Source organism: Thermobia domestica, chromosome 7 (assembly GCF_964235325.1).
Source record: "Thermobia domestica chromosome 7, izTheDome1.hap1.1, whole genome shotgun sequence".
In the NCBI taxonomy this organism is placed as follows: domain Eukaryota; kingdom Metazoa; phylum Arthropoda; class Insecta; order Zygentoma; family Lepismatidae; genus Thermobia; species Thermobia domestica.
Genome location: NC_137460.1, coordinates 241,818,211 through 241,844,815, shown reverse-complemented (window position 1 = coordinate 241,844,815; position 26,605 = coordinate 241,818,211). Strand labels below are relative to the sequence as shown.

General features: G+C 35.7%; 1 protein-coding gene and 1 non-coding gene across 4 annotated transcripts in view; both read left to right on the top strand.

Moving 5' to 3' along the window:
* The window catches only part of LOC145690788 (uncharacterized), a 192,823-nt gene that overhangs the window by 40,293 nt on the left and 125,925 nt on the right, over positions 1-26,605 (top strand). For all 3 annotated transcript variants that reach the window (XM_081766061.1, XM_081766060.1, XM_081766059.1), the window contains exon 2: positions 12,463-18,695. In XM_081766061.1, coding sequence (XP_081622187.1) covers positions 12,602-18,695 — 6,094 coding nt within the window. In that variant the 5' untranslated portion in view covers positions 12,463-12,601. The remainder of the gene's footprint in view (positions 1-12,462; positions 18,696-26,605) is intronic.
* Positions 1,368-1,441, top strand: TRNAR-UCG (transfer RNA arginine (anticodon UCG)). The gene has a single exon. It is a non-coding gene; the product is annotated as a tRNA-Arg (tRNA).

Here is a 26,605-nt window from a genome sequence, read left to right as displayed (position 1 = left end):
CCGTCGATCGGGAACCAAATCGCGTTAGCACTCCGGTTGGCTAATTTTGATTCTTCCATTCAGCTGACGCTAACGACAGGGGCCGCTGATGGCAAACGTTGGTAGTTCGTTTGGTTGGTAGGTCACAGTAAAATTTAAAAACGGTACGGTAGTTTCATAAGTTTCTCGACCAGTGCACTAGACAAAAGGTCTTCAAAACGACTATTACATGATACCCCCAAAGCAGAACGGTTTTTCTACTTTCTGGGACGAGTTACGAAAAATCCAAACACTTTCTGCTGGTATTTTAGTAATGGCATAGTAAAACTATAACAAAATTTTCATGCGCATACATTTTTATTTTTTTATTTTTATTTATTTATTTATTTATTTATTTTTTTTTGTTACTTATAGGCGCTTTATTTATGGAGAAATACACAAGGAACTTATAGGGCTGTGTAATAGCTGAATAAGTAACCAATCAAATATATATATATATATATATATATATTTCGCGCCTCTCAAGTTTATTGATATATTATTACTATCAAACGTTGTATTGTTCCAAATCGTGCTTTATTTACGGGGAAAGAAATACCTCTGCAACCGTAATTTATATTTACGGACTAAATGATCTTTTCTGAAGCAGTAATTTTCGTCTAGAGGTTAGCCAATCATTCTGCAGCCCGCTGCGACATTGTCGCCTGTTGTTCTGCTTTGGGACATCATAAAATAGTTTTTTTTTTCTTTTAAGGTACTGTCTGGCTGACTTCCTAAATTTCTGGTATTCTTCATTGTTTTCAAATTATTTACTAATATTTAAGAAAACAAATAAATAAAAGTAAGGGTGAGCTTAGGGAAGAGCCTTAAATCGTACCACATAGACACAATTAGGTTATTAGGTGGCTAAATATACAGTTACACAAATATTACTGCTCAAATTTAATTACTGGTTGCTCCTTTTCTTATTTTGAAATAATTAAATTCAGAACAATACAGGTTTTAAATTGCAATTAAATCGGTTACAAGAGCTCCTTTGTGGCTAAGCGGTTCGCGCACAGGACTTTGGCATGGGAGATCCATCTTCGATTCCCGGCGGGAGCTTGCCTTGTTTGGATTCTACGTTAAGCTGTAGGTCCACGTTAAGCTGTACCCTCACTACTACAAGGGACGCTAAACTAATGAATGAAATCGTAACAGTAGTTTTAAATAGGCGAATTCCCTGTATAGTTTAACATCCTATACCGTAGGTAGCGACATGTGTCTATGGCATTATTTATTATTAGGATATTAACCAAATCCTACGCTCTGCAAGTTGGCTTTGTTGAGAAACTCATCACTGCTCACATGCTACACGAACTTTTACTGTATTAAGACAGGAGCTAATGGCCCCGCGTAGCGTAGTCGCTAACGCTCTCGCCTTCGGTGCGAGCGGTCCCGAGTTCGATTCTCGGTGGGGGCACTCGGTCGAAAAAGTGTAACACGCTTCTTAAGGCCAGCCACCCTGAATGAGGTTTTCTTGGGTTTTCTTCATTCACACCAGGCAAATGCCGGAGTGGTACCTAACTTATAGGTCCCAGGCCTCTTCCTTCCCTCCCTTTCCCCGGATTGCGTGCTCGCCGAGGGACGTCATCCCTCAAGACGTGACGGGCTATATGGCCTTAGATGCCGACAGCCCAGAAATCTAAAACCTAAATCCTAAAACAGGAGCTGGCTTGTGTTTGATATACAAACCAGTGACAAACTGCACGACTGGATCGAGAATTGAACCCGGGTCTCCGCCTTACCATACCAATGTGTTAAAATTTCGTTGTTTGTCCACTATCTAAATAGTCATACATTCTTCACTCTTGAAGTTGGTGCTCATTTACTCAAACCAAAATAAATTGAAAATTATAATTTCCATGTTGTATTAAAAATATTTAAGTTTTTGTAAATGAACTATTACTTTGTTCCTCACTCAAGTCTTGTCTCTTAATATTTCGAGTGTGACGGTGGGAACACCTATCCTCAGGGGCACACAATGGCGTATGTCCTTTTGCACAACACTATCTTCAGTTTTTTGTGTTATTAACATTAATTAACATTAACATTTATTACCACTGTTGACACCAGGGTCGATTGATTTAAATCAGTCTGATTTAAATCACTTGATTTTTTAAATAAAAATCGTTCATTTAAATCAAATTCCGAAATAAATTAATTTAAAGTGAAAATAAGTAAAATCCAGCCTCTGTTGTGTTATTTCAATTATAGAAGATAATCATAATACAATAAGATGCAAATGTATGTACAGCACAGTATGAAAACGAGTGTTTCATGCAGATGATGATTAGGAAAAATCCCGTTTTGAACGGGTAAAGGAGGAATTCTGCTTTCTTATCTTCGTAACATAAGGTTTTTAAATCGTTAACTATTCCAACGAGAAAATCACCATGGACATTTAAGACGAAAATTCTTTTGTGTGTGCGTCAGTTTGTTTGTTCCCATATAATAGGGGCGTATTTATAAAGGGGTCCGATTCCTTCTCCAAAACTTAATTTTTTCTTTTTAGATTTTATAACTTTAGGCGAAATTTGCGTATTTTATATGTATTCCGTGCCCCTTGCTAGTTCTTTCTTTCTTTCTTTTCTTTTCTTTTTTTTTTTTTTTTTTTTTTTTTTAAGGTATGCCCCTGCCAAATATGAGTAACTTATGTGAGAAAAAAAAGTATCATGTCGATAAATCGTACTTTTTCCTTGGTGCTTATGAAACATTGTTTGTGATTAGAGATGCGAAATAGCCGGCTTTTTTGAATTGACTTTTTTTAAACATAAAAAGCCGGGTTTGTAGGCAAAAAACGGAAGTTTTGGCTTTTTACATTTTCATGATTTTTCTATCTAAATGGCTTTCTTATAGTATACTCTAAAGTTAAACAAGATTTCATGACCTAAATGCCATATTTCTCTCTAAAATTCACCATCATGATGGATGGAGCACATGTTTTATGAATTAAACATTAAGTACGTAGTATTTGAGAAGAATTTAGGCTATATAACTTTATTTTAACTTCTGACTATCGACATTTTCTTCTTCTTTAGATCATAGGTGGTAACAGATTATTACGTATGTAGTAAATGAATAGAAAATACATTTTCAACATTTCTGTTCCATTTCAAAGAAGTTTTTGTAGGGGTAGCAAAGGCGGAAGCAAGAGGTACATTAACAAATTAAGTGATTTTTGAGCGTCCCATACAAAGATTGCATTTTTTTTCAATCTTTTAAAGCAATACGTTGAATTGTAATAAAACAATGATTATTTTTCATTGTTACTCTAGTACGAATGTTTGTGAAAATCTCGGAAGTCAGACATAAACTTATAGGCTATAGCAGATTGACGAGGGAATTACATTTATTTATTTATTTATTTAACAATCACCAGATGCAGCTCAGAAGCTATTTTATACTAAATATCTAACAACAACATGGAAAGGATTTGGGAAAGGATTTGGCCAGGGCCTATTTTAGTAGGCACCATCCCGACATTTGCCTGGTAGGACTGAGGGAAACACTGGAAAACCCGTCAGGATGGTCGGCAGCGGGAATCGAACCCATGACCTCCCGAATGCGAAGCCAACGTTGTACCACTTGAGCCACTTGATATACGTAATGAACAAAGAGAAGAACATGTTATTTTTGAGAAGGCTACGGCGTCGAAACTTAAATTTGTTTCGCGCGTTTGTTCAGTAAATATATTATTATCCTCCCGATGCGTTATTTGTTTGAACTCTCACAAATAGTACAATAAATTCTGTATGTCATGTAACAGTTTTTCATTGTATTTTTAATTCACAATAAAAAATATTGCTTTAATGCATATAAAAGTTAAAACTTAACTGCAATTTATTATATACATGGATTAATTTTTTGGGAATCATAATAAAAATGTGTTAAGAATTAAAATTGTTTGAAATATGTTTTCCTAATTCATGTTTATTTTCGAGGTTTTGTATTATCTGCATCCACTACTACTTAAATGAGTTTTTGTATTGTAGAGAAAAGTAACAAAACCTGTTGTATCAATTTAAATCAGAATTTGGAAAAAAGCCCAAAATTTCCCAAGCAAAAAAGCGAAGCAGAAAAAACCGAGAGGTCCCCAAAAAAGACCTTTTTTTTTCGAACCCTTGCATCTCTATTTGGGATTGAAATAAGTTAACGACTGGCAATCAATTCAAAATTCAAGCCCAATACTTTTACTTAAATGGCATAATTAACATTTAATATTAATTTATAATGTTTTATCTTCAGTTCGTGACTTGTATTACGCGAGAAGAAAGATTTGATTTAAATAAAAAAATGATTTAAGTAAAAAAATCAACGAAAATGTTTTTTTTTTAAAAAAAAATCATGATTTTTTTCCACCCTGGTTGACACACACACACACACACACACACAAATACAAAAAAAAAAAAAAAAAGAAAAGAAAAAGAAGATCCTGTTGTGGAAATGGACATAAGCATTGTGTACCGATGAAAATGAGTATCCGAGTATCACACTCTAAATATTGCAGGGAAGATTGACAAGAACATTACTTTTTTCTGATTCTTTTTCTTTTCTCCTTCTTTATCATATTGCTTTCTTTTCTGTCTTCTTCCGTCTTCTGTCCCTCTCCTATCTGTTTTATCTCTTTCGCGATTTTGTACGGAATGCAGTTTGTTTTAGTTTATGCTTTTATTCTAAGTTAGGACAAAATTTCCATTCTACGATTAAGTTTCAAGGCCCAAGTTAGTTAACATGTCATTTTTTAAATATGTATCTATCGAAAGTGTGTCTATGATTCCTACTGTAGAGTTACAACATTCGTCGTGCATGATGTACTCCATGATGCACACTGTGGGACCTACCGTAGTCGGATTAAGACTTAACTTAGGAACTAGTATGTGCTTTATGTTTCAGAATCCTGAGGTACCTCCACAACATTTTTTATAGAGGGAGTTTGGCTGCGGGCATATAATTTGAAGCAGGGTTGGCAAAAACCATGGTTTTTATTTAAAAAAAAACAAAAAAAAAACGGTTTTTTTGGTTTAAACCAGGTTTTTATGGTTTAAATGATTTGCTCCATATATTCATATCATATATGGACAGAAATAAGTTTGTTTCGCCTTGATGTTGTTATTCAACAACCGGGTTATGCTGGAAGGGGTCACATAAGCTTAAAGCGGAATAAAAACCGCTTCTAGAGTTACATCCGAGAGAAATTGTCCTCCATTTGAACTCAGAACCAGGACTAATTGGCCACAAATGCGATACATCTGCCGACTCACTCACGAAGGAATCCTGATAAAAAAAAAAAAATACGTTGTACTGATCTTTACATGCATCTTAATATAACTGTCAAGAGTCATTTCAGAAGGACAAAAAGATAAACAGTTGCACAAGTGAAACCATTACACAGAATTACATATGAACAATTTCAAAGTACTACGGAGTACTGAAGAACTAATTTAGTTCAAGTTAGTTAACAACGACTTTTATTGGTCCAAATTAAAGAAATACACCGACTTAATCTGCATATCAATAAGAAAAGTGAATAAAGATACGAATTATTTGAGTCCACTTTGGCTCAAACTCATTTATACATAAATAGATACCAAAGATACTTATTTCACTAAATGCCACACACACACACACGAAGTACGGCATTTTCGATGTATTTTATCAATAGTAAACATTGAAACGAAATAATATTTAGAATTTTTCTTCGATTGCAATTACATAACAATAATAACAACTACAAAAAATCACAAAATAAACATTTGTAAACTTGTAAAAAAAAGTTGCTTTTGTAGTATAATCTTTTTGAGTAATGAATGGGGAATTTAGGTCTGAATATAATACGAATAATATACGGGAGTGAAACGTGATAACCTACAAATGTGTGTTCATCAAGATTTTACAAACACTTACATTTTTACGAACATTTTTTTGTTTTTTCGTTTAAACCAGTTGGTTTTTTTGAAAAAAAACAGCTGGTTTAAACCTTGGTTTAAACCATGGTTTAAACCACCTTGGTTTAAACCAGCCAACCCTGATTTGAAGTACTCACCAACTGCCTCTATAAAAAATGTTGCGGAAGTGCCGCAGGATTCTGAAACAGGGATTTTTGGATAGAGCACATACTAGGTCCTAAGTGAAGTCTTGAGCCGACTACGGTAGGTCCCATAATTTTGGGGCTATGGGCCTTTAAAGTTTATTTTTTCATGTTTTTGGCAGCTTATAACTCCGAAAGGAAGAGTTTGTACACCCAGGTTGGTCTATACTTTTTGTCTTATCTTGGTGTCAGAAAGCACCTCCCAAACGTTATCGGTGTTGTTTTGAAACACCCTGTATATATATATATATATATATATATATATATATATAAAATTAAAGTGAATATGTTCGTCTAATAACTCTTGAACCACCCGACCGATCTGGATCAAATTTTCAACGTAGATGAAGTTCGGAACTGGGATGGCTTTTATCTTTCATTTTGAGGTGCAACTCAGGGGAGAAAGATATATTTAAAAAATGATCGAAAATAACCGATATTAGTATCGAATTCATAGTTTTCGGCTTCGCTGAGATGAACAGTGACACTTGCTATGCCGTTTAAATCCAAATTAAGCCCTGTAACTTGGGGGAAGGGGATATATGTAAATTATCGAAAATGACCGATATCAGAGACCACTTTAATAAAAAAGTGACTGACTAATGGAACATATTATTATTTTTTGTTAATTTAAGCCAGCAATGTGAGTAATTGACGCTAATCTATTATATAAAAGTGAATGTAAGTTTCTGTCTGATTGCATCACATAGTAGCTACTGAACCACTTAAAATGATTCGTGGTATGATTATCAACCTTAGGCCTGTCAAGGATCTTATAATATTACATTGATTAAAATGCATATCCTAAGGGATAAACCGGGAAGTGTCAATTTCTGCGAAGAGGAAAGTGATGACGTAAAAATAATCGAAAACGACCGATATTAGTGTCGAATTCATAGTTTTAGGAGTCGCTGAGATATAGTGACACTCCCCAGTTCCCATTGGCATGAAGCAGGGATGAAGAGGAAGTGAAATCGATTTTTATTATTACACTTTCATTGTGATGTGTAACCTAAAGGGAAAAAAAGGGGGGTGCAAGTATTTTTCATCATAGACTGTTCGCCCCGTTCGAATATACGGCATGTTGTTTGGACATTTAAGCATCTAGGTTATAAAATCGAAGAGGAGCTAAATCTTCTATCGAAACTGAAAAAATAAAAGTGATTCAGAAATATAGTTTACAGTCTGTGAAAAAGAAATATATATATTGAGCTAACCTTCGACAGAAAAAAAAAGACAGTTTGAACCATTTCCAGAAATAGCCCGATCAATAAAGTTACCAAAACATCAAACTTCGGAAATAATTAGGATAAACCTGAATTTTATCCCATTGATAGACGACTAGCAGAGGAGTAATTCTAATAATCCCGGTGGTGCGTACCCCAGGCCCCACTTCAAAGCTTGACAAGATGTTAGTATTTATTGAACAATCATTATCTTTGTTACTAACGATTGAATAATGCTCAATTTTTTTTAATGGGTTAGAAGACTTTTTTTTTTTTTTTTTTTTTTTTTTTAATGATGGTTGATTATCCCCTGTGCTGTTATTCATATGTTAATGTTTTAACAAACAGTGGTGTGAAAATATATATATAAACTCTTATTGTTCTGGTACAGTAATTAGTGCAGTAACCTTAAAAACAGTCTATTCTGTATTCTTTTTAATAATATCTAGTCCTGTGACGTTCTGCTTTCCATCTGCCTTCCAACCTCGAGCAATGCTTCCATACTTTATGTTGTTGCCAATATATACAAATTTTAACTTACAATGTTTGTTCCTGTCTGTGTTTTATTTTTTATTTTATTTTTGTTTTTAAGTATTAATAAATTTTTTGTAGTCTTAATTTTTTGTTTTTATTAATGTAATTCGTAATAATCGTGTCCCGGTCCTCAACAAGGTTTCCTTTTCCGGTGTTAAAAAGTGGGTTTCTAGTTCTAATGTAACAAGCTTCAGATACATTCCTTTCGATGTTATTGGTGTCCTGATGTAATACCTTTACCTTTTGTACAGAATATTTTGTACGAAAGGAATGTACTTGAAGCTTATAAGTCATTCACTCACTCGATTGCCTAGGAAATCCTAGGCTCAATACTGCGTTCGCAAAAGCTTTTCATTGACTTCTGTCCTTGGCCAACTAGCCTTAGCTCGATGCTCTTCCAGTCCTACCAAATGTATAACATAATCTTCCTGGGCGTCAGTGTGAGCTTTTCCACAAATTGTGGAGTTTCTTCTCGCTTAGTGTTGTTGTCGGTTATGCACTTTTTATCATAATAGGATCAACCGTTTGAGAAATGGCTCGAGTGCGTTACGTTTCAGTAAAGATTTACCAATATAAATTCGATCGAGTAAATGTTCCAAAGAGACTATCCGGTTTGTCGTAAGGACTAGATTGTGTTAAGTGATCAGATCAAAAGTCACGTTGCGAGCTAAATTGAATTTTGGAGATTTCAAATCCAGATGTGAGATATTTAAAAAGCACGTAATCTCCGCGTGGGCTGCCCTGGGAAATTCGAAGAAGATACATATACTTTATCATTATCATTGATTTTACTCAAACAACTTGACTTTTGACAATATTCTATCCATATTTACCTTACGTGCGTTTAAGCTCTTCATTATGTCTTTGCAGTAAGCTTTCAATCAACCATATCCTTATTATAGTTTTTGAGATATGTGGACAAATTCATTCTCTTCATTGATTTTCCATGACTTTAATGTTCATGTTTCGTGGTTGTTTTACTATGTTCCATCCATTTTAGTACAGTTTCTTTTTTGGATGTTGAATCTGTTTAAGATGAATTTATAAGCCATTTCCCTCTTTTGGTTTTTGAGATAAGTGGAGGAATTATTTATTTTTCCATGCTCAAGGGATCAGGAAACAATGCAATGAAAGTGTTGACCTTACTTACTAACAAGATCTATCTTAGTGGAGAATGGCCAAAGGATTTTCTTGATGTTACAATGATTGCATTGCCCAAGAAGAAGGAAGCAAAGAAGTGCAGCGATCACAGAACCATTAGCCTGACTTCCCACACTGGAAAGATTGTTGCACGCATACTGAACAGGCGGCTGGAAATTAAGATAGATGAGAGGTTAGAAGAAGATCAATTTGGATTCCGGAAAGGAAAAGGGACCAGAGATTCTATTGGATTGATGAGAATTATTTCAGAAAGAATTCTTGATGTAAAGGAAGAGTTGTGTTTGTGCTTCATCGACTGGCGAAAACCTTTCGACCGGGTCAATTGGACGAAACTTTTGAAAATACTTAAAGAAATCGGAGTCAACTGGAGAAATCGACGACTCATTCAAAACTTGTACATAGGACAACGAGTGAAGATGCGCTTGAATGAAAGAGAAACCAATAGTGTGAAGATTGGAAGAGGAGGCAGACAAGTATGTAGCATGTCGCCTCAATTAGTCAACATAAAGTCCTAGGCTAGTCGAGAAAGCGTTACCCCCTGTAGCGAACGCGGCCAAAGTGGCTATTCAGTAATTTTACTTTCACCAGATGTGTAAATCATACTGTGAGCCAGTCAGGGTTTCCAGGTCTTTTTGCCAGGTCCAGGTGTGTAATAGCAGAGTTCCAATACTCTGCACAAATCATCTTCCAAGCAGCTGTTTCTTGCTACAATCCCTTTGACTGGTAACACGTCTTTCCTTTTTTCGTTCCTTTTGAAATCTTTTAAACAGCAGGCGGTCTATTGTTCCGACCCGCACCAAATACGCTCGAGCTGACGTTTTCTCAGCGATTTTTTTTTTTTTTTTTTTTTTTTTTTTGCTTTCGCGTTTGTGATTAGCCATCTACATTTAAATACATGGTCAGCGTATTCCAAGAGTACGCATGAGCAATAAATACGCTTTGCGATCGCCTCAAATAGCTGGGTACTTACAGTGAATGTTTAATGAAGGAAGCATTAATGGGAATTGGAGATTTCAAGATTGGAGGGCAGATCATTAACAAGATCAGGTATGTAGATGATACGGTTATAATAGCTAAAACCGAAGGAGGACTACAGGAGATGATTGACAAAATAGTTGACACTGGAAAACTATATTGAATGGAATCAACATCGAAAAGTCGAAAGTCATGAGAATATGCCGTGGAAACGTGCCCTTACGGGTCAGAGTAGAACAAAGAGAACTTGAAGAGGTCGATCATTTCATGTATCTGGGAAATATTTTGACGAGAGATGCTTAATGCACCAAAGTGATCAGATCGAGATTGCCATAGCTAAAGAAGCATTGAACAAGAAATGATCACTGTTAACTAGTAGGCTCAGTATTGGACTTAAGAAGAAGTTGGTCAAGTGCTATATTTGGAGCATTGTACTGTATTGTTCAGAGACGTGGACATTAAGGAAGTTAGAGAAGAAATATTTAGAGAACTTCGAAATGTGGTGTTGGAGAAAAATGAGAAGATTAAATGGACGGAGAAAGTAACAAACGAAGATTTTTTAAAACGGATAGGAGAGAAGAGGACACTTCTATCCAGCATTCTTCGTAGGAAGGCCAATTGGATTGGACACATCTTGCGAAGAAATTGTCTTCTTCACACCGCCATAGAACAGATGGAAGGGAAGCGAGGAATAGGAAGAAGAACACAGCTGATCGATGATTTGAAAAATAGGAGAAAGTATTGGGAGTTAAAAGAGAAAGCTGAAGATCGAGAAACGTGGAAGAAACATTTCCAGGCCCAAATCTAAAACAGTCAAAAAGCACGAAACATTAATTGTTATAAGTATTCTCCTGTCGGCAGGTCCTGGGACTAATGAGGATTTTCTTTTTTCAGAATCCATTTTAAGACAATTTGCTTTTGGATTATAGAATCTATATAATCTCTTCTACATTTAAGCTGAATTTCACCCATCGCCCTGTTTTGGTTTTTGAGATAAGCAGAAGAATTATTTGTTTTTCATGGATTTTCCATTGACATTAATGTTAATATTTCGTTCTTTTTGACTATGTTCCATCCATTTTAGGCCATTTTGCTTTTGGAGTATAGAATCTATTTAATCTCTTCTATATTTGAGCTGAATTTCAGCTATCGCTCTTTTTGGTTTTTGAGATAAGTGGAAGACTCCATTAACATTAACGTTTTTCATGGATTTTCCATTAACATTAATGTTAATATTTCGTTCTTTTTGATTATGTTCCATCCATTTTAGGACAATTTGGTTTTGGAGAATAGAGTCTATTTAATCTCTTCTACATTTGAGTTGAATTTAAGCCATCTTCCCCAAAGTCGGTTCATATCATTGCAATCGAATAGGCCCTTTGAGTCAGATCATATGGCACCCAAACGTCGAGCTTCTTTCTGTAATTGGCTTTCTCCAGACGGTTTAGCTCTGGTGATGAATGTTTAGGTCATTGGCGATGCCATGACTTTATCTGTCGGTCTTGCTCGATTTCTGCCGCCTGCGATTTCAACCACTGGCTTACACCGGCATGCAGTTCGCCGTCAATATCAAAACGTTGTGTAGCGAGCCATGTCTTTTTAGCTAGGAAGAGGTGGTAGTCGCTCGGCGCCAAATCCGGGCTGTGTGGTGGGTAATCGGAAAACCATCAAAGAGCTCTTGGATACGCTTGACTGTGTGTGGACGTGCGTTGTCTTAAAAACAAAACAAAACAAAAAAAAACTTCCCGCTAAGTTTTCCCAGCACTTGTTTTCTGATGGATTTTAATTGGCTTGTAGTTTTCTGTCAACAAAACTAATCACAGAACGCACCTCACAAGAGGCGGAATTTTCTATTGCAGCGCACATTGTAACAGGTCACAGAAAGCACAGTAAGAGCGTCAAAGAGTCCTCACACTACTTCAACGCGTACTTGAGTGTGGCAACGTTCTGACACCGAGATGGCGACTCTAGCCCCGCCCACTGCCGCGATAGGCCAAAATGTCTGGTACTTTCTGGACAGCCCTCGTATTCAAAGACATCAACATTTCCAGAACAAAAGCGACTGAACCACGTTTTGGCTGTTGCTTTTGATAGCGTAACTTGCCCATAAACAGCACTTTTTTTCACGTGCTTGCGCAGAATTTGCGTTTTCATTGAGATAAAATTATAAAATATAGCACAGTTTTGCAGAAAGTTCACTTATTTTCACGGCGCAATACCTTACGTCTGACTACAAGAATTCCAATACTTTTTGCATATGTACTAGCTCCCAATTGTCAGGTGTGAAATGACTGACCGTGCGATGTGGGACACTAACGCCATTTTGTGCGCAAAAGGCTCATTACTTTGTAAACTACCTGATACTTCACGAATCACGTAAAATAGCATTGCATAGTCTATAGATGGTAGTTAATACATTAGTACAACGAGGAACTTAAGATTTTTTTCTGATTTCAGGATATCAAACTGGTTAGTTGAAGTGTACTTGTTATCAGGAGGATTTTTTTCTTAATTGAACAATCATGTGACTGTCGTTTTTTATAGTCTAGTTCCGATGTAGTGTCACTCTACGTACATTATCTGTTTACAACCAAACATGACTGCTAAGGAATGCATATACGATAGAGCTGGTGTTGTTAAGAAAATGCCTAGACATGGAATGGATGGAGAGTTGGAAGCGATTTCTAAAAATTCTGTAATAAAAGTATTATTTACTTTAGAGCAAGTATACATCAATGGTTCAAAATATGTTGAGTCTGAGTATCATATGTTGAAAGGAGCGTCAGTTCACTTTGACGCGTGTCTTGTTGATTCAGAAACTCTTCTGTACTCAGCGTTGCTAGTTTGGATTGGAGTGAGACCTAATGACACAACATTTGGGGAAAGACAAAGACATAAAATTGAAACTGGGGCTGTATATAAGGTTAAGATTCAAGAACATTTGCGACATTTTCGTGCATTTGCAGCGCTGCTGGATGAATACCCTCCAGTGCCTGTTCTCATTTTGGAGACTAGTTTTATTAATCTCCCAAAAGGAGATGACGTTTTATCCTTTTTCGAAGAAACTGTTAGTAAGAATGACATGGTGAATGTTATGGTGAAACCAGTCAGTGATATGGAGCTATTTGATTGGATAGGTATTATAGCGTGGAAGGAACAAAACAGTGGGCCTCAGTCATGGACATTGAAGCAAGACAGTGCATTCTACAACCAGACCATTTGGAGAAGTATTAGACGATTTCCAGATTTAGAAGAGAATGGTGGGGCTTCGGATAGTAGGAAGCAGATTAATTTAGTTGGAAGAGTGGCTTTAGTGATCACCCCATCGATTGGCCTCATTGTGTTCCGATTACTTGATCGCGAGGAAAAGGCCTTGTTTATGGTTAATGATTTGTACATTGATGGTTGCAAAGTAACTCGGATGTCTGTGTTGAAAGACATTTTGGAAGTCGGAACAAAAGTGTGGTTTGATGCAGTTCGTGTAGATTCACTCACACGCTATGTAGCAGAGATAGTGTGGACAGGGCCGAAACCGACTGTGAGGAAAGGTCAAGTAGCAACTGCATCTTCAGCTAAACGGTCCGATAAGTCTGTGATGGGATTAGTAATAGAAATTACTTCGTCTTCATATGGTCTAATTTCCAGTTACATTGATGGGGAAAGACGTATGGTTCTCCTAAATAGAAGCCATCTGTATGTTGACGGAACTCGATGTCATACGAAGCCATTGAGTGATTCAGTGTCTGTTGGGACGTTTGTGCGTCTTATTGCTGTGAAAGACTACGATGAGAGAAACGGTGCTTCGTACCGTGCTCAGGTAGCATGGGTTGGAACTCGACCTCATAATATAGAAGCGATTCGAGGAGAACCGTCTTTACAAGTTGCTGCTTCGGATGAATTTCTGGGAATAAAATCTACTAAATATAAAACACATTCTGGAACATGTGACGTAGAACCAGAGAGAATTGTAGCAATGAATGTTCCCGGTTATATTCTCACTTTAGGGGAGGAATGTGGGACTGTTGGTTTTAAACTTGGTGACAAATCAGAAGAAGCTTTCTTGTTCAGAGAGGATGTAATAGTGCAGGGGAAAAGGATTAAATCTAACGTGCGATTAGATTTCATTCTGACTGTAGGGCAGAAGGTCATAGTGGATGTAGTAGAAAGTGGTATCATACCCTGGGTGTACTTTGTTTCGAAATTAGTGTTAATAAATGAGGAGCCAGATGTTTCTAAAAGCAGTCAGGACGCTAGTTGTTTACTTCCTGACAGCTATTCTATGTCTCCCTTAATAAGCAGCACATCTTACGGAAATGACTACAATAATGACAAAGCAAAAACTAAAAATGTGTTTGATCTCAGTACAAGTAATGAAAGTTGTAAGAGTGCCGCTAAAAAAATTATCAAAGAGAGTTACAAACCGGTAGGTATTACTATGAGTCCCAAATCATCAAACACTCATGGTTCTCCACATAAATTGCTTGTCAGTGCAGAGTGTCCTGCAGTGGTTACATCAGCTAAACCAGATTTGTATGCAAAGAAATCATACGGCTTTAGCTCATCAACGGATGGTATAGCACCTACAGTACATTCATCTACAGAGAGTCAGATGTCTACTTTAGTCTGTTCTGAAAAGAAAGGATCTTCAAATCCAGGCCCATCCTTAAAGGCAGGATCATCTCCTATTGACTTGTATAGAAAGACTACGTCAGGTGATTTGAAAGACCTGACTGATAAAAAGAGGTGTAAGACTGAATGTTCACCTAAGAAGATACAAAAAGGTAATACAGTGAGTAAATCAAATAATGGATCCTGTGAAGTACTTAATAAATCAGCAGCGAAAAGTAATCCAGATATTATATATGGAGATCCAGTTGAAATTGCTTGTACGTATTATGAGTTAAACTATTCAGATGTAATTTCATCACCTGGTTTTGTTGAACGGAAAAGCCTGCGTGGGAAAATTACAAAAGCAAGCGTAAAAAGTGGTTTTGTTGATTTCACTGTTGGACAAGAGAAGGAGTTAAAATTCCCCATGCAACACGTATATGTTGACCAGAAAAAGTGTTCTCCTGGTGATTGGAAGGAGCACATCCAAGTTGGGAACGACCTAAATTTTGATGTATTTGGACAATATAGCTCTTCCGGCTTCGTTAATTGTTATATTTCTCTAGCTTGGATAGGGAAAAAACCAAAGATCCAGAAGCGGAAACAAGCTTCAGAAACCAAAGCCACAAGGACGGAAATGTCTAATTGCAAACTGAATACTTCTGGTAGCTGTGCTTTTGCATCTGAAGTTACAAGCAAAGGAAAATTTGAAAAAACAGATAGTTACAAGAAAGAATGTACTCGTATGACAGTAACACAAAAGGACATTCCTGACAAAGACTCTAATAAGAGCTGCAGTAAGACTGAAAAATCGGAAATCACAAAAGAAGCACGAACAGAAGTAAAACATGATCTAGACAAATTCTCAGGTAGATTTGGAAGTATTACCTTATTCACAAGCAGCAGTGCTGAAAAAGCATCCCCCAAATTGAGTGCGCAGAAGAAATCGATAAATGAAGAATCGAAACAAATAAGTAAAGCGAATGAAAATATCAATGATCATAAAGTGACGTCATCGTTCCTGTGTAATGTAGATAAGAAAAATGAATCATCGACCGGTAATAAGAAAGATACTTTGTCACGTTCTGATTTGCATGTTACAGAAAGAGATAACAGCAAATTGAATACACATTTTTCAAACATACTACCAACACATGATAAGCATGAGTTGAATGTTAAACCAGTTGCTAGTGTATGTTCAAATAAAACTGATAATACAAACCAGGCATCTAACACACGCACTGACAGAACGAAGTTCACTTTCGGAGTAAATAATCGATCTGATCCTGAAGATAAAAAGTCTTTGACGAGAGACAGTGGAAGATTAAAAGATGGTGAAATTTCTGTCGAACACGAAAGAGTATCTAAACATAATCGAATTGAAGACTGTAAAACTCCTTTGATTGCTGAGGAATTATCAAGGAGTGAAGTTACAAACTCAAGAAATTCTGAAAGTCAAAGTTATGACCATGGCCAAGAATCATCGGAAATTGAAGTTGTTAGTTCAGGGATCGGGAAAGCTCACAGTCAGGATAAAGCTAAGGAATCAACAAAGGGTGAAGCTGATAGTTCAGGACGCGAGGAAGTTCATGGCGACCACAAAACTGATAAAGCATTGAGCAAGAAAATTGTTACGTCAGAAAATTCTGAAGGTTACAGCGTAATACCAGTGGGGAGTGACGTATTAAATAAAGTCGAAGAACGGTCGAAGAGTGAGATTTTTAATTCTAAACATGAGACTCGTTGCAGCAATAATGCTGATGAACAATTGGGGAAAGACGTTAGTTCACGAGAAGGAAGAGTGAATGAAAGTACATGCACGAAGCCACTGGATGATAAACATTTAGAGAAGAAACCTGAATTGGCTACAGAAGCTTCAGATGATGTAAAGAATAAGCCTATTTCACAGTTTTCATCTTGTAATAATTCTCCCTTAGAGAAACTTAGCAGAAGTGTGTCGAAGTTTTGTGAAGACGTGAGTATTCTCGTTAAGAAAATCCACGATTTGCCGAAGATTAATGAGGAACGTAAGAGCTCTCCAGGGATGGACCAATGCAACGAGGAGGCTGTAATTACAAAAGATTCAGTAATTGCTAGGGAGTCAGTGAATACTGTTAAAACATGTGAAAAAGAAGAGAAGTTACCTACTTCAACAATCAAGTCAAATAAGCGCGATGGGGTCATAGATATTGAGTGTGTCTACGATTCTGTTCATTCAGGAAGTGCATCTGAGTTTGTGAAAGGACAAGATACTCGAAAGATTGGAAAGGATTCAGGTACAGAAGTAAAATGTTCATCGTTTTTGCAGGATTTAGAGAAAATGTCAGATGATATCTTGAAGGCTGGGGAGATTTATGAAGCAGTTGTAACAGAGGTAGTGCCACCGCATGGTTTTATCGCCTCTGTGAGACTTGGTGGGAAAATATATAGTATGTTTAATCAAATTCAAAGTTTCCAAGTTGGAAGTGAACATGATAAAGAACCGCTAAGCAGTGAAACTGTAACTAAACTCGTCGCAAAAGATGACATAGTGAAAATTAGGATCAAGAACAGAATGTCAGCTGACGAAGAACGCAAATGGATGTCTACTGTTGCCTGGACATGTACGAATTTACCACAAGATTCAGCGTGTACACAAACCACTAATCCTGAACTGGTAGGCTCATCACTTCTCCCGCAGCCCGAAATGAAAGGCATAAATGCAGAAGATGAAGATGGAAATTCGAAACGTGAGCACATTATAAAGAGTAGCGATTCAACATACATGATGACTGATGAGCTCACTCAAAATACTTCTGCTGCGCGTTCAGAGCAATTAGATAGTCAGAATAAATCGGCGACATCATGCATTACCGAAGATGTACAATCACCGTCAAGTAGACCTGAAAATAAGTTATCAAAAGTTGAAGCTAAAAAAATTGCAAAACCTCTCCGCGTAACCGAGTGCTGTGGCAAAGTATTACGTTTCCTCTCAGACTCTGAAGGTATTCTGCAATTAAATATTTTCTCTGGTGGTACGAGTGAGGTTCTATTTAATAGGAACGTTTTGTGTATTAATGGATCGTCTTGTGATGGGAAGAAGCTGTCCACATGTTTGAATGTAGGAAGCAACGTTAGTTTCGATGCTGTAAAATTGGATCAACCTCATAGTTGTGGTGCTGAGTACGAAGCAACACGTGTGTGGTACTTCAAATGTACACTGAATTGCCCAAGCTCTGTGGAATCAGACAGTTTAAATAGTAAAAAGGAAGTATATACGGGTGGAACTGGAAAAATCAACTTCATAATAAATCGAAATGAAGCTGTGATTGTGGGAAACGTAAAGAACGTAAACTGCAAAATACTTTGTAATAGAAATATTGTGTTTATTAATTTAGAAAAATGTTCTCCCAAAGTCCATATCGGTGATTGTGTGATGGTTGGAGCGTGTATTTATTTTGATTGTGTTGCTTTACCAAAGAAGCACCAAACGGGAGCTGAATATGAGTGTGTGTTGGCATGGGTTGGTAAAAAACCACGAAATGTAATACCTGAGCAAGTAACAAGTCCTTCAAGCTCAGCTGAAACACAGAAATTATTATGCTACAAAGATATATTGAACGTTGAAACCATATATGAAGGTGTTGTAACAAAGTTTAGTCCACCATATGCATTTATTATTACTATCAAGCTCGATAATTGTTCTATTGAAGTGTTTGCTTTAACCAGTTTCTATAGCTTGAAACGTTTAGGTGATAAATTACGATTTGGAGTTTTCGCTCAGCAAGTGGTCGCGATTGGCGACACAGTGGAAGTTAAAGTACAGAAATCTGATAAGTCTAAGGTGCATAAGAATAAGTACGATTGGGTAGCAGCTCATGTTTGGAAAATAAACCGTGAAGAAGGCAAGAGTGATACGGAAGAAAGAAACGTAGTTGGTGACAAAATCAGTGCTGCTGTAAGTAACGATGAAACCAGTGCGTCATCAGAAGACAAAGTTGTTGTAGTGTGTGGATCTGGAAACTCAGTGGAATTCGAGAAGAACAAGTGTGATCTTGGAGTGCCCATGCGAAACGTGAGTTTGGCGGAGGTTCCTTCTAAAGGTGAGTACAGCTTTTTCAAGTACGTGTTTCATGAAAACAACAGTACCGGTCTATCCCATAAACTGTGCAACATATCTGCACTTGAAATACAACACAAAAGTGACAAAACTCAGAACACTTCCTGGCGAATTCAGCTCCACAAGATACATCACTATTAGTGCTAAGCAGACATAACATGTATGACGATAAAATTGTTTCGTTTTGTGCCTCTGTCTTTTTCTTTTTTAAGACAAAATAAAGGGCATGTCGCCAAGATCGTTTCGTAGCGTCGATGGCAGAGATACAAGGACTCGGAAAAAAAGGACTCTTTAAAAACAAAGTTTTTTTTCTGCTTCGCTTTTTTTTTTCTTTTTTTGCTTGGGAAATTATTGACCTTTTTCGAAATTGTACTGCAAACTGATAAAGCAGACTTTGTTTCGCTTCTCTACAACACAAAAACTCATTTAATTAGTGGTTGATGCAGATAATAATATGAAACCTCAAAAATAATCCATGAATTTGGAAAAGATACATGTTTACATTATAAATCCGAAAGGATTAACCAATATATATAATAACGTTTTTTTTAATCCTCTTTTATACAAAAGTAAGTACTTTTTTTAAAAAAAAAGAAAAAAGAAAATACAATCCTGAAGGTTTCGGAATTTTTTACAAGGGAATTCAACGTATCATTAACCGGCTTCTATCGAGAAGTCCGGGATTGAATCCCGTATTCGACCATTCGGACAAAAGCTTTTAATAACGTTGGTGAATGTAGAGATAGTGCGTGTACTATGAGTCGTGGCCGTTTAAATCGTTTTTGTTACTAATTATCAGCAGTGACGGATTTTCGAAGTGGGTTAAGGTGCGAAGTCTTTCGGTCGGAAGCGTGTTCCACGAAATTACGGAATTTCTAAATCAAACGAAATATTAGTTATGCCTCTACTCATAAACTTCAATCTCCTCCCCCCAAAAAATTAGAGATATTTACAATATATATATATATATATATATATATATATATATATATATATATATATATATATATATATATTAATCAGAGAAACTCCTTCCAGAATACTTTTCTAAATCCGCCACTGATTATCAGTAATGTCCGGATTTGTATGTAATTACATATTTTTCCTTCATATGTAAGTTCGTCTAATCCTTAAATCTTTGTGATACACACCTGTAGGGTGCTTCAACTCAAGTTTCATATTAAATATTTTTACATATTTTGACCAATATTACATATTTCTATGGTTTCTACATACTTTTTACATAACACTGTCTTAAAATTTTGCGTTTACTGAAACTTTAATTTAAAAAAAAAAAAATTAACTCCTACTGTGCAAGGCTTGCATCTAGATTCAATCTTCATTTTAAACATATTTCAAAATCATGAAATAACATTTATTAAGACCTTTTTGCTCCTGCAAGCGATCTTTTCATTTATTTTACTCTCGTTAAGAGTACACGGAGTGGGCTACAGAATATTTCAATATAAATTAGTAATTCTCAACTTATTCCATATCACGCCTCCCTTTTATTACATCCTCTTGCCAGTGACTCTCGTAAGTACCTTCTTGGTTGTAATAAGCGTTTTAGGTAGATTTTAAAATTTACCTACTATGGAGATTTCACACAATCTATCAATATATACACGGCAAAACAAAAGTCTTCACCATTCTTGTGTGTTGAGAACGGGTTGAGGGAGAATGATGAAACTTGAAAGTGGTCTGACGCATCAGATGGTGCTATCAAGCATCATGGCGTACATCTTTGCTTGGTATTCGAAATTTCAAATACAAAGGGAGTCATGTTACATGTTTTAAGGTTAGAATTTTAGATTAGATTAGATTTATTAATCATTCTCTGGACCATGCTACATGTAGATTTGTACAAAATGGTATAGAACTCGTCAGTACATAATTTCGATACGATATTTAAAACAAATACAATGCTCTAGTGTTCAACAACTTGTGAAAATAGATATAGGCTAAACCAATTCTACAATCTATATAATATATATATATATATAAACTTAATTATTATTTTAAGTACTGTATATTTGTATAAAAACTACATCAACTGACATAAATCTAGTATATACAATTGGAATTTAATTACTTTTGGAAGTTTCAAAATTTACTGCTAAGATATTCATTTACAGTATAAAATGTGTTTTCTAATAGCAGTTTGCGCACTGAGTTCACAAAGAAACTCTTTCCATGACTATTTTTGATGTACCCAGGTAGTTTATTGCACAGCTTTACACCCATATAGATGTGTGATTTTCCGTATGCTGATGTTCTATGATACACAGTGGATAAGTTATCTTTTCCACGCGTAAGGTAGTTGTGAGTATCACCATCTCTTTTAATATTATCTAAATGATCCCAGGTAATTTTCAGAAGTTCAAATATGTATAAAGAAGGGACTGTCATCATATTCAAGGATTCAAATATTTTCTTGCAGCTGGTGCGTTTCGATGATTTAGTAACGATTCTTAAGACACAGTTTTGTTGTTTAAATATATTCTGAAGCTCCGGCGAAGACCCCCAGAACGCAATTCCGTATTTAATATGAGAAAAGAATATGGCATTGTACAGGGACAGAATTGATTGCAGATTAAGTATTGGGACTAGAGTTCGTATTATGTACATAGCCTGGGCTAATTTTTTGTTTATTTTCTCTACGTGTTCTTGCCATGAAAAATTATCATACCTAAAAATTTTACAGTATCAGTACAGTATTACAGTATGATTATTATTTTACAGTATTGTACAGTAAATGTACATACTTCATAATTCAATGATATCTGTGGCAGTTGATTTGATATTCTGTGAGATAAATGGTAGAAATCACACTTTGTTTTATCTGCATTTAGTTTTAATTTATTTGAAGAAAACCAATGCGTGAGTTGGGATGTTGTAAGATCAATGGTTTCGTACAAGCTATCTCTGTCTTTCTCAGTTACTATTACTGTTGTGTCATCAGCAAAAAGGAGTAAATTACCCTTCTCTATATTTAAGGATAAATCAAAGATATAGAAGAAAGAGTATTGGTCCTAATACCGATCCTTGTGGAATACCTTTTCTATTTATTCTTTCATTTGAGTTTATTTTGCTCAGACTTTTAGCTGTTTCGTCCATATGAAGAATTTGTACGATTTATTTACGATTGTACAAGTATGATTCGAACCACTCCAAATGCCATATTTTTCTAATTTACCAAAAAGTATATCATGGTCTACACAATCAAACGCTTTTGCCGACAGTATTGGCTTTCTGATCAACAGACGTTATAGCTACTTTGATATGTTCATATATGGTAGTAATTGTGGATTTGCCTTTTATAAATCCGTGTTGCGTTTTCGTGATTAAGTTTCGTTCATTAATGAAACTTAGTAGTCGCTTACATACTATTTTTCAACAAGTTTTGAAAAAACAGAAGAAAGTGATATGGGACGGTAGTTTTCTATTTCGTTTTTACATCCTTTTTTGAACAAGGGTTTAACGACTGAGAGTTTTAGTGCATCAGGGAAGATTCCTTGGGAAAATCACTCATTAATGATGTCTGCTAATGAAGGTGCGATAATGTGGACACATTTCTTCAAAAGAAACTGTGAAATATGATCCATTCCTGCAGATTTTTTATTATCCAATTTACTTACTGCTTCCATGAGCTCTTGTGGGGAAGTTGGGGTAAGGAAGAATGACCTACTGATGTACTTAAGCGGCTGTATTCTACTTGTGTCACTTGGGGTAGGTATATCACGTATAGCTTTCTCTGCAACCGTACAAAAGTAATTATTTAAGCACTCAGAAACCAACTTTGGGTCATTTGTAGTAAAGTTACTGCCTTTTATACGTAACCCTATATTTTTGTGTTTTTCATTTTTCTTTCCTAATTCACACTTTATTATTTTCCACGACTCTGCTTTTATTCTGTGCGTTGTTTATTTTATTACTATAATAGTCCCTTTTGGCTTTATTAATAACTTTTTTGTACAGGGATTTATATTTTTTATAATAATCAAGATTTTTTTTTTTTGCTGAGTTTGAACAGCTCTTTTAGTTTCATACTAGAAACCCTAATGCCATGTGTAATCCACGATTTGTTACGTGTGTTGTTTACTTTTCCATTGGATAAAGGGAAGGCACTTTCAAATAATAGTTTAAATTTACAAATAAAATATCTGTACATGTCATTAACGTTAGGATTGACAGTTTCGTCATTTACAAAATTTTCGCTTTCAAGCAAAGAGAGAAATGTTGCTATTTTGTGTTCGTTATAGATCTTTTCCCTAACATCCTTATAGTTTGTTCGCTATCTTTGGAAAAACGTGTCAAATACAACGCTTGTGCTACGTGGTTATTCAATGTCATGTTAAGAGTATGGGATCTGTAACAATTTAGATGAAGATTTGTAAATACATTGTCAATTGAACTGCAGGAAGATCTCGTGAAATGAGTTGGTTCAAATATTGTCATATGTAAATTAAAGCTTGATAAAATATTGAGGAATGTATCACGCATTGTGGTTGATTCTTTTGCATCTATGTTAAAATCACCACATAGTATAACTGTATTATATTTATTGGTGACTTCACTTAAAACCTGTTGTAGTTTTTTTGAAGAATATACATACTTTGGAGTCTGGGGTGCGATACACTACAATAATAATTTAATTAGTTGTTTTATTTGGTAACTCTACTGCAGTATATTCAAAATGTCTATCAATGTTTTCTATTTTATCAATTACTTTGGGGCGTGAAGGGTTAAGTGTGTTTTTCATTAATATGCAAACACCCCCACACTTCATTGTATTTCTACAATAACTACAAACCAAACTATAACCCGGAATAATTATTTGTTCATTTACCTCAAGCCAGTGTTCTGAGAGACATAATACATCATATATCTCTAACATAATTTCTAAATCAATTTGTTTATTCCGAACTGATTGTATGTTTTGATAATTCATTGGACTCTTTGTATTTAATTGAAATCTAAAATTTATTTTCCATTGAATTATTTTCGTCTGTAAGCCTCTGAATTGAACTCTGTACGAAGGACAATTCAGAGACGTTCACATGTTTCCCTGTTTCTGCCACGAAAGGGTGAAAGGAGAAATGCAAAATGCACTAGTCCCCTGTTTGTTCAAAATAGCATGGAGAGCTTTTGCAATAACGCTCTTACCTGATCTATTTAAGTGTTGGCCGTGGCGTGTGAAATATTTTCTTTCTACTGACTCTGTTTCCAAAAAAACTAAATTTTCAAATTGTTTATATACCTTTTCTATCTTATTGTTTGTTTTTCTAATAGCAAGATTAACACAGGAGTTTTGTAATAGATCATTTCTAAGTGGTAGACCAACAACAATGACTTCACTTGTTACATTTCTTTATAGAGTGGAGAGTAATGCTGAAACTGCCTTATTTCCTTCATTATAGGCGACGTCATTTGACCCACTTATAATAATTATACAGTCAGAAGGATTCCTAGATGTATCAATACCTTTCATTACTTCATTACTTCTAGCACCTGGTTTCACGTACCCAGTTATAGACACTGATGGGTTCTTTTCTTGAATTATCTTGGCCAGACCTCTACCATGGCTGTCAGCATAAACACTTATGCATTTCTTTCCTTTATCCTTACCTTTTTCTTTCATTTTTAGATTTCTGACTACCACTTTCATTACCTAACATACCATCACTTAATAAAGGAGCTATTTCTGTTATTAGTCACGGATTTACCACATGTCACCGTGACTGCTTTCTTAACAGATCCTTTCTTTCCAAAACCTGACTCTAACCTATTTTGCACTCTAGTTACCTTGGTTTTTTTCTGGTGAGATTTTATTGTACTCTGCACCGTTTAAAATCTGAAAACGATTTGAAGTACATATAGGTGAGGGGTTAACACTTAAGCTGGAGGAAGGTACTGTTCCTTTCACAACTGATGACCACGTTGGTTTGTGGGATGCGATTATATCCGCATTCCTAGTTAACACGTTGCTTCCTGCATAAACTTCGTTCACTCTGCTAGTGCGTTCTTTTAGTCTATTAATATCTTCAAGAAGTATGTTTGATTTCTTCTTTCGAAGCTAATTCAGCAGTCAGCTTAATACATGAAGAGCACGGGACCAAAGAGCACACATTTTCATGTTCGTCTTCAACGTCCCTGTTTGATCAGTAGTATGGACATACTGTTTCGATTTAGATCTTGTTGTTATTTGTGAGTAATTTCTTATATTGAGGTTACATGTAGAACATAGTGATTGTACACTATTACTGTTTTTGCACCTTTTGCATAATGTGTTATCCAAGTTCATTCTAGATTGATACATTGTGGGCATTTTCTGCCTCAATATTTATAATAATGCACTGATATATAAAATAATTTAAAATATTTTAGCACTTCACTGTAGTAATCACATTGTTATACATAACCATCTACACAACGAAATTATTTCTATTTATTATAGTACGTATTTTCCTTATTACTATTTATTAATTTATGTTAAATTCTTGATTAATTTCTACGATTTTTATGCATACTTAAATCCTCCGTTTCGTTTAATTTGAAGAGGTAACACACTACGATTCACCATCGGTCGTTAGTGAGTGTAAAGCGGTCCGCTCAAACTGTAGAATCGCATTCTGTGATGCGAGAGGAACGTGCTTTATATGGTGGGAAAACAATGGCGGCTAATTAGCGTCCCTTGCGTCCTTGAAATTTCTAAAGAAAATAGTGTATTGCTAAACTGTTATGTGTAGCCACATGAAAAATGCACGTATTTCTTCTGCGAGCACTATAATGTCTTAGAAAAATATGGAATGTCCCCCAGAAATACAGTTATTTTAGCCCCAAAAGCAAGTCATTTCGGAGTTACCACCGCTTCTGAAAATGTTCTAGTTATGCCTTTAGGGGCTAAGCTCGCGTTTCGTGGAGGCGGGTGAGATTTTTGTTGCAAACTTTGATTACTATTTCAGAACACGATGCTAATAAAATTATTTTGAAGTAATAAATTTTCGAAAAGTAATGTTTGAAGCACACACCATGTTGTGCTAACTCTAGAATATATTTCTGGAAGCCTATGTAACTGGTTGTTTTTTGAGTCAATAATTTATTGAAGAAAGGTAATACTTGGGACATTCAAAGCCCAATGAATCCAAATCCATTGTCAATCAAGTTCAGTTTTGCTTAGCAAATGAATTCTATTTCAAAACGTAATACCTTCGCAGTCAAGAGTTCAAAACAAATGTTATTAAAACCATGCAAAAGGCGTGGGATATTTTCATAGGACAGCCGCTAGACAGGTGCGTCAGTGGGACTTGAGGGCAACCGCTCCCATTCCCACCCTGAATTTCAGATTTTGAGGACAGCAAGGCAGTTTTAGAAATCTTTTAATGAGCAAACTCCAAAGGAACAAGCTTGAGGTCCTTACACCGAATAAATACGGAGAACATTCAGATGATTAGAAGTGGGAAGTTAGTTAGGCAAAATTTCCAGAATTTTAAGCAGGCCCAAAACTTGAAAGTAGAGCCACCTTTGGAATCCTTGGGCCAAATATATATATATATATATATATATATATATATATATATATATATATATGAGAGAGAGAGCAATATAGGCTTGTAGCTCTTTACGGCCAATGGTAATGGATTATAACTGATCAAAATCCGTATTTATTCTATGTAAGGACTTCAATTTTTTTCTGTTGGACTTTGCTCAGCAATAGATTTCTAAATCTGCATTATTGCCCTCAAAATCTGAAATTCAAGGTAGGGGGCGGATGACTTCTAAACAGATGCACTTTTAGCGTCAATCATATAAAACTAGATTGCACCTTGTCCGTCCTTGTCACAAAGTTTTTCTTTCTTTCGTTTCGGATTCGTGGTTGCGAAGATATGACGC